A 13,840-nucleotide genomic window follows, 5' to 3' on the forward strand; every position below is an offset into this window, starting at 1 on the left:
GAAATGACAATTTAAGACATTAACAATCTATTTTTACTTGACTAGGGTAAGAAAGTGGGAGGGCAAGAATGTAAATTTTTAGAGTAACTTTTTAGGATAGAATTGTTGTTTGACATCCATTACTCTTGTCTGTGTTAATTTTGATTTCTCCCTTCAATATGTAACTTATATTTGTATCCCTACCATTTTCAATAAGTAACTTATATTTGTATCTGGTATTGATAAATACGGGTCTGGACCGCACCCGTCACGAGAGAGTGTAAGTCCACCACTTCACAAGTCCAAGAAGGTTCTACCTCAAAACCATATGGCAATGAGGGGAGTAGCCCCTTATTAGCCTTATATTGTAGTGGTAACTCTTGAATTCTTTCAATGTGGGGATTTCATTATCACTACACTCCCCCTTTAGTGTTTTTAATGTGGGACAAGAGAATGCTCACATGTGAGTTGTTCCAGCTCAACAAGTATCCCTACATTTTTTCAATATGTAACTTATACCGGTTAGCCGGACTAGCTAAAACTTGTGGTTGTTCTCTTATGAACCTATTCACATCAATTATTCTTATTGTAATAACTTGCAATTTTCTAAACGGAAATTTTACATGAAAATGTCAACAAACCAACCGAAATAAACTCATAAAACCAATTATATAATAACCTTAATTTGGAAATAATGTTGAACATTTGGTCAAGAACATGAAAAAATTAAAAATAACACTATATAGCAAGAAAAAAGTGGGAAGAAAAAAACATTTACAACCATATCCCTACGAAAATAACGTTCTAACACACATTACAAATCATAATTTTCCAACTAAAAACCAAATTAAAAATTATAAACAAAGCATAATTAACTGGCTTTTCACCCTCAAAATTCCTCATTTTCACCACCATCCATCTCCCCCTCTTTCTCTCATTCCATTACCCTAATAACCACCTATATTCTTTCCAATTTCCTACGTATTTGGACAAGAAGGGAAGAAAATATATCAAATAGCCCTTAATAAATTATAACACACATTTTATATCTTTTCTCTCTTCTTCATTTTATTTTTGGTTTCTCTTAGAAAGTTGCATGGCTTTTAAACTATGGCTTGTTGTTGTTCTCTTGGCCTTGGTGATTGGGACCGAGTCATACTCATCGTTCGATGATTCGACTTGGGGAATGTCCCGGTCCTTGGCCTCTAATGGTGACGGCGACCTGCCTATCATGCGTACGTGTAATGGACGCCTAGGAGATTGCATTGGTGATGAGGAGGATGAGGTGATTGACACTAATGATGAGGATCGCCGCCAATTGCGTGGGAGGAGAAGGTAATTTATACCTATGTTGTAATTGCATGGTTCATGCATGCATGCATTTCCTACCTAGCTAAACTAAGAGAACATTTGAATCATATATTATAATTGTCACTTTACAATGGACCATGCCTATTAAAATACATTTTATTTTTTGTGCGAATGAGCCACAAGGACATTACAATTTACAAATAAAGACATATATTCAAACCTGTGACTTATCATACACAAACCCTTAGTCTTTGCCACTAGGCCAAAGCCTCATCGATCCTATTAAAGTACATTAGATGTAGGAAAATTGGGATTTTAATTCATTTTACATTTGGGGGTCTTATGATCATAAGATAAAAGGTGTACAATGAAATTCACACAAGTAAATTATCTTATAAATGTTGTTGATTGTATATTGTTCAAAAACTAAATGGAAAATTTCAAGGTGAACTTTGAGGCCAGGGTAACTTTGTAAAACGCAGGTACATAAGCTACGATGCATTGAAGAAGAACAACGTACCATGCAATCGACGAGGGCGGTCATACTACAACTGCAACCATAACACTAGGGCCAACCCCTACAATAGAGGCTGCACCTACATCACCCATTGCGCTAGAAACCTTGGTTGATCATAACACCGATTTCGCTTAACAGGAGCCTTTTTCTCCTATGTAATACGAGAGGAATTGTATGATTAAATTTGGTTTACCATTATTGTACGTCTTAATTAATCCTAACCTATACATTTTTTACTTTCATTTCAAATTTATGATATGGTTTTTTGTACTCTTGCCTTTTCATTTTCTGGAACAAATTATATCTTGAATGAAGAAAAAAACAAAAAACAAATTATGTGTACTTAGACATTTTACCTTCTCATCTAGGGTATGGCTTTGTTGCATTGTTCCATTGGAATATATGTTTGTTTCTATTTGTATGTAAGGCAAAAGCCTTCTTCAATTTTGTTCGAAAAATAAAGATATATGAATATTTCATTCATTTGCTCATGTTTCTTAAGTGAATAATTTGTTTAGCCTAGTAACTTAGAAAGCCTAATCTACCATAAGACTGAGGTTACTATCAGCAGACAATACCAATGATGCTGCACAATTGCACATGACAAGCTTTGTTCTGTATGATCAATATGTGCATGATATTGCACCTTATACTGCAAGTTTCTTGACGAGTTCAAACCTCAATAGATTAGGACTGATCACCTCTTGACGGTAGCATTAACTCAGGTTGTGTTCTCTTTGTGCCATAACTTAGCTTGCTGCCTCCTATTGATAGTTTTGATGATCCGTCAATGGGGTAGAGCTGTAGGACAGTCACTAATCACTCGTACGCTAGTCCATACTGTGTTTCTAGGACTCCAACTGGCAGATAAGATGTGAAACAAGGGGTTTGGCCGGAAACATTATTTGGGTTAGTAAAAAGCTTTTATAGAACCTTGGAAATCAATCATCTGATGATAAAATATGAAATTATATATTTGAAATAATAACATGAAGCAATTTAGCTCAATGTTTTTACCAATAGTATATCCCTCTTCCTCAGTATAAAGCAAGGGGAATACGTCTGAAAAACTTGGGGTTACAAGGCTAGAATTGCTGGAAAACAGATCCAACCATCATCATGCTAAAACAAAGCTTGAAGACACAAAAGTAACTAAACTATAGATAACTGAGTGACTACTCCGAAATGTACATATTATAACAATCTTCAGAAGCCACACCCTATCAAAAATACAACACCCTTGTTGACCTCGTATGATCTTTTTTCAAAAGAACCACCATCTCCGCTGCCTTGATTTCCGCTGCAATAGGTATAACATCATTGTAAGAAATAGAAAATCTCAATGATGATGCAGAGGGATAACCCTGATCCAAGTCACACTAAACTGCTGTCTAAACAATTTATCTTAAGGGAGAAGTGATATCTTCGTCTCCAAGATCAGAAATCTTTTCCAGCCTTCTAAACAGGCACTATATTAGTATATTATAACACAAACATCACTTATTTCCCCCTTTATTTTTACCCAAAGTTTTATAATAAAGCTCCTTGAGATGGAAAAATTCATCTTAGTTCGCCATAATGTCATCAAACATTAAGGCCAATCTTTGGAATGGTTTTGGAATTTTCTTCCACAAACAATATTTCCAGCAATAACCAATAAAATATATCTTCGAGAAGGTTGATTGTAGTCTGATACTAAACAATGTTCAATTATTTCAGCTATTATCTTGTCTTCAAAGAAACTATTTGCCACAAATCCAGCACCATTTTGTTCACTTTTTTACTCTTTTGGACATTTCATAGCACACTTTGTATCAGCAATGAACAAAAATCTCATGAATTTTATTCTATATAAAATTTATGTCCAGAAGAACAGATTCCACTGCCAACGGTCAAATCAATTTCTGTGCTTATTTAGGCAAAGTTCATTATCTTAATCATTATACGTATTTGACATAATGGTTCTTAGTATCAGAAAACTGAATGCCGTCCATTTGATTTCCTTGTCCCATATGTTGACATTCTACCAACAATAGATAGCAATAGCATATAAATAATATCCTAAAAGCAGTCATTTCCAATGCTGATTTAGGCTAAACAATTGCACTTACTTTTGTGAATTGTTAGCATATTTATACAGGAAAAACTACAGATAATGCCTAACCATTTGAATGAAAGAATTATTGCAGCGACTAATTCAAACAAAATAAATTTGAAAGTAGATTAGTGTTAGGATGGTACAAACCTTTCTGTCTTCAACTGGTGGATGCATGATGATTGGTTGAGAAAGAGTGTCAAAATTCTGAATATATGGTTGCACCTTCTCTTCCAATATCTCATTCAACTACACATTGAGAAAGACAAGCAGCATATTCAAAATGTTACCATGGAATTTTCTCCCCAAGAAAATACATAAGTAAAAAACTAACTTTAAGTCTATTCAGGAAAGTGGCAGATTAATTGCTTCTTTTGATATTCAATTGCAGATTTTCTACATAGATTAGTTCTTGGGTATGCTGCCATTTTGAAATGAATTAATTGAAAAGAATCGATATGACCAACCTTATTATGACGCCATTTTGCCTCCCATTGCGCATCCAAAATTTTTTCAGCAATCTCCCTTTGAGCGTTGAGGAGAAGAGTCATTTCATCCATCTTCTTCGGATCTTTAAGGTCATCCTTGTTCCAAGAAGATGCATCTAATGGAAGATTCAATTCCTGTAATTGCAAGGCATTTCAAGCATAGTAGTTAATCCAGACAATCATGCTTCAGTTATGCATTTTCAGTTGAATAAACTTTACTCAATGAAATAGAGCATATCAAGCTCGTGAAAACATAGTTAGATCTTCTTGGCATATTTTCGTCCATAGTATAGATTTACAATGATGTTACTTCCTATTAAGAACAAATGGAAAGTAAAAATCCACTTGTTAACAAGAATAGAGTTTACTACAACAGACTTGCATAAGTTTCAGAAAACAAGTTCCAACATTCACAGATTCTCAGCCAGGTGCCAGCTGCCATCTGCAAAGAGAATATATTTTCCAACAAAAGGAACTGCATAAACCCACACACTAGTATAATTAGGGTTTTAGGTTACCAGTGCTTGACTAGACACCTGCTAGTTCCAGTTCTAGTTTTACTTAACTTCGGTTATTGTACATGTACTGTTTTACTTAGTAGATACAGTTATGCAAGTAACCATACTTACACCCCAATTTTTTGGTCGTGGGGGAGGATCAAGCTTCATAACTTCCATCTCTAGCGCTTTTTTGGCCTTGTAGTAAGGTACATTTTTTACAACGACAGGGTCATCTCTAGCCCGGGCAGGATCAAGCGTGACTAAGGCCTGTCATCAAAACATATAGAAACACCCTCTTTATAAATATTAGAGTACTATCTGAAACAAAAATACGATATTAAAGAGCTTCAACTTGCACCAAAACAACATAGATACACTTTAGTTCAAACATCATGAACGTAAGTCAAGCTTAACCGCGGCAATTTGATGACCAAACTTCAATTCAGTAGCAAAATCAGGAAGAATCAAGGAAACCTTACTTGTTGCAAATGTTCCCATCCAGGCTGTCGTTGAGCCACTACATCTCGCAAATTATCATAGCGCATTGACTCCTATACAAAGAGAAAGAAACATCATACCAGAAACCAATCATGAGTCAAAGCAAGGAGTATCTAAATCCAGAAGAGAAAATGAAACTATATGCACTGGTGACAGTAGACACAAATTTTAGCATCATCCTTCAAGTTCCTCTAAAATTTCAAAACTAAATAAAGTAGATCACCCCAAATAATGCACTTGTTAATGAGAAAATATAAAAATTAAATCTTTAATCAAAGTACTTAATGAGAGGAGAGGAAAGTCCTGAGTACTTGATTAAACCAGAAATATTTTTAGTAAAGAAATTTAGAAAGATGGAATAACCAAGGAGATTGCAATTGATGGATTCTACATGTTAGCTCATTGCCAGTGGGTTAAAAATTTGTTTCTTAAGCGACAGGTTCCAACAAAGCAAGCCTTGTGCCAGATATGAAGGAAAGCTTTATGCATTTTTGTCAAAAAGAATAGCGTAACAAGAAAGGACCTCAAACCTTGTATTGCCACCATATTTTCTGTTTGACTTCATCGTCAAAGTTGAATCCACCAACAATCTGTGGCATAGTTAGAAGCCAAAATGCAGCAATGCTTGGATCCTTCATGCTATGGATAATGTTCTGCAGAAAAATAAATAAATAAATATAAAAAAAATAATTATAATAAACAAGAGCAATTATGTTGGTGAACAAGGAGTGTAATCAAGAGCATATAAAGATTATAAACTATATCAAGCCCATAAAATGACGTGACACGTGTTGGGAAATCCAACTCTCACTTATTTGACATTCTCCTTAGTAATCTTGAACTTCAAAGAACAATGTCGGAGAGTATCAATAATATTTTGACTAGACTTCCATGTTGTGAAGTAGGATCATTTCGGAAATGACTAAGAACATAAGGATAACATAGGTAGTTTCCCTTTTTTTTTAGGATCTGTTATAAGAAAGTGTACACAAGCGCTCAAGCTAGAGAGCCACTCGTGATCCTACCTATAAAATACAACGTCAGGTTACCCAAACCCCGAATTAATGAAGCACCTGACACATTGCAATTTATGGTCATCATGCATCCATGCCCCAAAAATGTGTGTCAATTGCAGTTGGGATTTGGCAAAGAAAAGGATGCATCTTTATTAATCACTTATTATGCATAGAAACCAATGCTCCCTCTAGCCTCCAACAAAATATCAAATTTATATATGAGTGCTTCTCTGTGAAGATAACTTATCCTCCTGCTGTATATCTATCTGACTATCTTCTTGTTTTTAGAAAGATCTTTTTCACATGTATAATATTATATATATGTACATTTACAATGTGAAAACGGACAGTTTTGACACAAAAGGTCCAGTGAAAGATAATTTTGCTGAGGCAATAACAAAGTAGAAGACATGCAACAATGTAAATTCTATGGTATAACTTTATACGATTACAAGCACCCAAGTATCCAACCCTCAAGTGCACAAATATAATAATTCTTGGAGATTTGTGCACTTTAAACAGCCTAAATTGGATTAAACTTAAAAAAATAAATTAATTAATTAAATTGCCATGTCCAACCCTCAAATGCATACCCATTGTCCCATACTCAGATCCTTGTTGAAGAGTCAAACTAAAGTAGTTCCCTCAACCCCGTCATTCTCTCTGAATTTGAGCACCCCAAAAGAATGTCATCTTATAGCAACACTTTAGAACCCATCACTATTCTTCTTACTCAAAAACTAGCAAAAACCAAGAAAATAATAAATGAATACGTTAAGTTTATTGTATTAATATGGTTACAATTACATTGGAGTACAAGAGGCTATGCCAAATCAAAATAGATAAGATAATTTATTCATTTTGTGTTGGCTGATTCCCCTATAGGTTATCAAAACTGATCTTTTGCTCTAAACTTAAAAGAAAATGAATAATACTGCAAATAGTGCAGACCATTGCCAATGCCATCCTGCAACACATTATAACAATGAACGCAATTCATGGGAAAAAGTATGCACACACTAACAAGAGGAACAGATTCTTATTCTTTCTTCTCACAAACCACCACTATATTTAAGCCAAGTTCAAGATAATGACAAGACAATTTATGTTGCAGATTTAAGAAACATTATAATATCGTGATTCTCAGAAATAAAGGGAAACCCTGCAGCACTTTAATGATGATACTGCAGAGCAGGAAGACAATTAGAGAGAAATATGCAGCTGAGAATGACCAAAGAAGATGAAGATCAATGAGCCATGGTACCTACCTCATATGGATAGTCCATTTTTTTTAAGACATTATAAGCTTTCCATGGAGGCTCCATAATCTGAAAAGGAAAACACAAGAGATATTATTGGCAAACACATGCAGTGTCTTGCAAGAGATATTCGCTATTCTCATAAAAAGAATATAGCTTTGCAATATATGATTGCTAAGAATTCATTATATAAAAATAAAGAACTATTCAGAAGCATAGTGTTATTTGAATACCTATTCTTCTTCATAACATGTTCACACAGTTGCACATAGAACTACTCTGGGCCACTAGATTTGAGTATACAGACGGTTTTCATATTGTCTCCACTACAATAGGAGACTTGATCGACCATAGCCCCATACTGATTTTTGAAGAGAGCTTTTTAAACAATGCTTTTTTTCCAGCATATTTCAGTGCACATGATTGGAGAAACTGGAGTGTTTTAACCAAGTATAAGCCTGTAATACTCCAAACAAACTACATAGCATTCATCCAGCTGCAGTGTTTAACAGATTAGCTTTGACACTTGTTTAATGGTTGATATGTTGACAACAACATTATTAGATTCTGTAGTTTTTACTCTTTTGCCTATTACTTCAATATTTCTGTTCTTCCTCGGACCTTAATACTTTCAGATAAATCATTTCATTTGTTTTTTTCCCCCCTTAAGATTGTTCGAACATGGAAAAAGATTCAGGATATCATCTAACATGTCTTCATACAATGCATACATATCCACTGCATAATTCATCATTTGATTAAGCACGTATGTAGTTTATCTAGAATTCATATCCAAATACAAAAGAATTGATGCATACATATCAAATTGTGGAAGCTGTAATTTCTGAAAATGTGTAGGTCCAATCAATCTGGCATAGGGAGGCCATGAAAATGGTATTTCAGTGGTGATAAATCAAGCAAAGTTGTTGCAATTCTATGATTTTATATTAATATGGTTCTAGATTTTTATTAATTACACCTTTTCCTATAAGATGGTGTCTCCATGAAGTGAAAGTTCCGAGCACGTTGTTTCAACTCTTTGACCCCATTCTCATATCTTGCTAGATTTTAACAGAAAAAGGTTTTTTTTATACACTGAATGAAAAGGTGACCCTTCCTGAGTGCGTTGACAGATATATTAACAAGTGTTTTTATACCATAGAACAGAAATGGATATTTTCATAGTAAAATAAGCACTTTTCTTTTTCTTAAATAAATTTACTTCCTTGGTGCTCTTTGATTGCAACACAAGAGTGAGGATCCATGTGAAGAGCACAAGTTTTTAGGAGCCCATGTGATGACTGATGAAGAAGGAGATTGCAAGAGGAAAAAGAGGGGTCCATGTGAATAGGAGAGAGATAGAGAAAAATAACATGCAAATTATAATGCTGCAATTATTCATAAATTTATTAGAAAGGAAAGTGTTGCATTAACAACATCAAATGGAGGCAGTAAGAAGGAATTTGACACCAAATATGGGATCTCCACAAGACTGATAAGATTGCAAGAAAAAAGATAAAGAACAACAATCAGCAAATCTATGGCTCATAATCAGAAGCCGGGTATGGAAGTGCTTTAAGGGGCTAAAAATTGATCAGGCATTTAAGGCACTTACATCATCAGCAGAGATTCGTATTTGTAGTTTGTTCTTACATTCAGGACATTTCATCACACCCTGTAATAACATCCAAAAAATCACAGTAATTGAGAGATTCCATATATTGCAGAAAGATAGGAGAGTAAAGGGCCAGAAATTTGAGATGAAAAAAAAAAAAAAACAAACAAGAAATAGTTAGGCCCAAACATATAACACCACTGCAATAATAAGAACTAAGAAGTCTTACGGTTCCATCACAAGTAGGACACTCCTTCGATGGCAATGGTGTATGCAAATCAATGGCTGAAGGAATATGAAACAACTCAGCTTGATTATTAGCAATTGCATCCGCAACTGACTCAGCAGTTGGTTTTTCTCCACTGCCAAAACATATTACAGACATTGTCAGAGTAACTCGTAGCATTTCAATCAAGCAATAAAAGTTTTCCCATTCCTACTGTCTGAAGATGCTAGGGAACATATGCCAGGAAAGAAAAAAAAATAAATAAATAAATAAAACAAGAAAAAGCTTAGGCCTACCTTTTCAAGGTGTAACTTTTCACTTGATAGTGTACCTGCCCACTGCCTCTGCACATTGTACACCGTAATGCCTGCCATCCACTACAGGTTCGGCAATCTCTACAATAGAAAAGGGGAACAAAACAATAGAACGTCTTAGATGAGTATTACTAATTGCGTCAAAAGCCCGCACTATAAAAAAAAAGTCCACATGTTTAAAAAAGTCTACGCTATGTTTGGATAATTATAGTGAAAGGAAAGGGAGGGAAAGGAAAAAGAGGGAAGGGAAAGGGAGATGAGGGGAGGGAGGAGGTGACTTTCTATTTTCCTTTCAAATCTCTCCAACAATGGAGAGATTTGGTTTATTGAAAGGAGAAGGAAAATGGATCCTTCCAATTCCCTCCCCTTCCCTCCTTCCATTGATTATCCAAACAATGGATGATGCTTCCCTCCTTTTCTCTTCTCTTCCTTTCCCTCCAATTCTCTCAATCCAAACATAGTGTAAGCATTTAAAACCTCTCAATTTTATGGTAACATATTGTTTTCATCTCTTACACACAAGAGCTGCAAGCAAAATAAAATGTGACCAAAAAAAAATGTGGCATGGTTATATCCGGGCATAGTACCAAGAATATTTTCTCTTGAACCACTTACAAAGGGGGTGGGGAAGCCTGATATTGTTATAATACAAAATGGATAAGTTTTATCGCCCATGTATGTCATAATTGATACCTACGTTAAGCTTAAAAAACCCCAATTTTAATGTCAAAAACTCTTTTCATGTAAGTTCAAAAGCCGAAAGCAATAGCACGATTTGCACAACTAAGAAACTGGAAGGTAGGTCTTAAGCACCTCTGACATATCACTTTCTTCCCCAGCTCAAATGCAATATCCCAAGTTCCAAGAGTAGCAACTGCCTGAAAGAGCATACAGAATATTTAGCAAGCACATCAATCAGAGCTTTAGAGCTTAAAATTCAATCATCATCATCAATGCACTCTACATAGTCTACAAAATAACTTTGTTGAGTTTCAATTTCCTTATCCTGCAAAAGTTTCTAACTCAGTGTCAGTGGTCCCCCAACCAAAAAATAATACCATCAAGGTAATGCCTCTTTATGGGCAAAGAGCACCATACTGAGATTAACTTTAAGGTAATAATATGTAAAAAAAAAGATGACAAGCATATAGACATAAGTGAAAAAAACAACCACAATAGAAAAGGAGACAATCAAGATCATCAGACAATGAGGCACTAGTACAATATACAACAGAGCAACTACTAATTGTGGAATCTCAAATGTAGCTTTTGCTGAAGCACATACATGTGTGTCGTGCACAATTTGGAGAAAAAGAGAATATATATAACCACTTTATAAGTCTTGGGAGTTACATTTCAGAAGCCAATTTTTTATGGAAAGTCATTTTGGCTAACAAGAAGTCCGTACTCTATGCTGATCTATGAGACCATGCCATAATACAACTGGAGTCACTTATTACAATTATTACTAAGTTTAGATTTTGAATCCAGAGCGGAGAAGCAGAATAACTTGACAGTCTTTCCAAAAAGAAAAACTTACTCTCGGCTGACAAATTTATTGAAAATCTAACAGGTTAGCTTGTAATTGATCAGATGGAGCTTAAGAGGATAAGACCCCTAGTTAACTAATGCCTCATGATCAGGTACATATCGGTTTCACAATGGATAGTTGTGTCTCTCATTGCCAATATTAGGAATGATATTTCACTAAGTCTTATGATTGATCAAACTCTCTTCAATTCTTTATCATTATTTTAATTCCTGGTTTTTGCAATATCGAAAGTTTACAGGGTACAAAAGCCAAGGTTGACTTGTTTGATAAGTTGAGCCTTGAATCATGCAATTGTATGAGAATTTGGCCTTTACTGGCCCTAATGAGTTTTCTCGTCTGTTGTATTTCTAATTAGCTAGTTGATAGGGCACTATAATGTTAAGGGAGAGTGTTATACCCCTTACATGTGTTGAAAGCAAAAGAGTCGGAAGAAAGAATATAACATTATTATAAGCAAATGGACTTATACATCCCATCACCAGTGTATCTTCAGATAAAAAGTCATGATCGGTTTTGGAGGCTTATGTAGTTATGTTTGGAAATATATAAAAGTTAACCAGGTACGAGAGCCAGGACTGATATGTTTGATGATCCCAGCCTATAATCATGCAATTGTATAGGAATTTGGTCTTAACCAACCTGAATAAACATTCTAGTTGTTTATATTTCCAATTTGCTATAGTGAATAGTGCACTAATATGTGAGTGGGAGTGTTAAACCCCATATATGTATGGTGTACAAATGAAAATGACCTCATTAGAAGCACACTAAATTACTCATCCCATAGCCAATTCGTCTTGAAATAATGAAATTACACCCTACTCCGGCTCGAAAGTTCGTTGTACAAGGGTATTAGCCCCGGCTAATTTTTAATGCTCACTCATAAATTTAACATCTAGCATCCCCACAAAACATTACATCAAAACAACAATTTCCAACTCAATACTAGTACTAGGTAAAATGTCAATAGAAATTCACACCCAACAAGCAAAATTAAGCACCCAACTCATAAAAACTGCAAAGAACCCTAACAATTCAACATTCTTAAACAATCCCATAAAATACCCAACAAACAAATGCTAAATTATGACTAAATAATCAACCAGAAGCTTAAAATCTTCAAAACCCACTACCAAAAAAGAGATTTAAAAAAGGGGTAAGTGCAAAAACTTACAAATATAGTAGTGTAGGAAACTTTGGAGATGAATTCTGGAATACCAAAACCTCGAGGGGCAGAACCAGCAATGCCATAAGCAATGGTGAAAGGAGAGAGAACAACCCTTAAAGGGAATTCGAAAACGTCAATAACTTGCTGACCATAATGGTGAGTGAAGTTTTTGCATTGGGTATCGGCGAATTGCTTCACCTGCTCAACTAGCTTGCCTGTTCCTCTCGACATGGATGGATGGCCTTATCGAGAGGAGGAGGAGAGAGAAAATGAGAAAGAGATTGTTACTTCACTGACCCATTATTTGCAACTTCAATACTTCACTTTACTTGCTGTTAAAAAAAAAAAAAGTTTAGTATAAAAGTGATTACTCAGTTGTGACATTCTTCACCTTTTGGGTACTCTAAGTTTTTTATTTTACCTTTTAGGTAATCAAATGTATATTCCAGTCAAAATTTAACCAAATGTGAGTTAAAAACTGAGTACCTTGGTTACACTTGGGACCCACTTTAAAAAAAAACTCCTAAAAACTGAGTACCCTTGTATATGTGGGACCCGCTTAAAAAAATTCTTTGAGATGATGAAAAAACTCAATCCCCTATTAATTACGTCTGATGATGATTTGATGGCGACGGATAGGATTGGCACACGTGTTCCTTGGGGAGTGGGATCTTGTTGTTCAAGCTACTTAATTCTGTGGCTAAAATTAAAACGCAGTGTTTGGAATACCAAGGGTCTTTTTTTATTCTGATTTAGGCTTCATTTCTCCCATTTCTCATTTATTCCTCTGTTCATTTTCTCAAATTCTCTCTGCAACCTTGAATATTCTTCTGATTTGGGGGCTTCCTCTGTACTTCTATTGTTGTGTTTTTTTTTGCGAAATTGTTCAATTTTTCAAATGTGTATATTTTGGTATTAGGGTCTGGAATTTTTTTTTCCAATTATGTGGTTCAATTATGCGAATATGTGTGTAATTTATATGGTGGGTGTGCTAAAATGGGTTATGTGTTTGGTGCATGTTTGATTTAGGTTGCCTTAGTTCATACAACCCAAGCATCTCAGTCACAATCCAACACTAGTTCAACTACTACAACAGTGAGGATGTACTAAGCCATGTAAATTTTTACTTGTATATAAAAAAAACACATATAATTACAATTAGACATAAGATAATAATTCTGTAAAAAGAAATGGAAATCTACATCTTGTACTCCATTTTATGCAGCATCTAATTAATTTGAATCAATTTGATCATTTCACACTTAGATTTTCTTCTAGCCACCCTCCTATTACATCTGCAAA

The 13,840-nt window shown here is 34.9% G+C and overlaps 2 protein-coding genes across 2 annotated transcripts; one reads left to right on the plus strand and one right to left on the minus strand.

Annotated features, from left to right (window-relative positions):
* Positions 1 to 472: 472 nt before the first annotated feature.
* Positions 473 to 2,252, plus strand: LOC110690350 (protein RALF-like 19). Its single transcript, XM_021867169.1, has 2 exons — positions 473 to 1,314; positions 1,773 to 2,252. Exons 1-2 carry the CDS (start codon positions 1,076 to 1,078, stop codon positions 1,918 to 1,920), a joined length of 387 nt encoding a protein of 128 aa, XP_021722861.1. The 5' UTR covers positions 473 to 1,075; the 3' UTR covers positions 1,921 to 2,252.
* Positions 2,253 to 2,744: 492 nt separating this feature from the next.
* LOC110690304 lies at positions 2,745 to 12,864 on the minus strand. The gene is made up of 12 exons (XM_021867125.1): positions 12,545 to 12,864; positions 10,632 to 10,696; positions 9,801 to 9,899; positions 9,508 to 9,640; positions 9,279 to 9,338; positions 7,673 to 7,732; positions 5,919 to 6,041; positions 5,370 to 5,441; positions 5,020 to 5,157; positions 4,370 to 4,525; positions 4,053 to 4,151; positions 2,745 to 3,107 (listed from the first exon to the last, which is right to left on the minus strand). The coding sequence occupies exons 1-12, from the start codon at positions 12,767 to 12,769 to the stop codon at positions 3,072 to 3,074; spliced, it is 1,266 nt and encodes a 421-aa protein (XP_021722817.1). The 5' UTR covers positions 12,770 to 12,864; the 3' UTR covers positions 2,745 to 3,071.
* Positions 12,865 to 13,840: the final 976 nt, after the last annotated feature.

The sequence above is a fragment of the Chenopodium quinoa genome, unplaced genomic scaffold (genome assembly GCF_001683475.1).
Source record: "Chenopodium quinoa cultivar QQ74 unplaced genomic scaffold, ASM168347v1, whole genome shotgun sequence".
In the NCBI taxonomy this organism is placed as follows: Eukaryota; Viridiplantae; Streptophyta; class Magnoliopsida; order Caryophyllales; family Amaranthaceae; genus Chenopodium; species Chenopodium quinoa.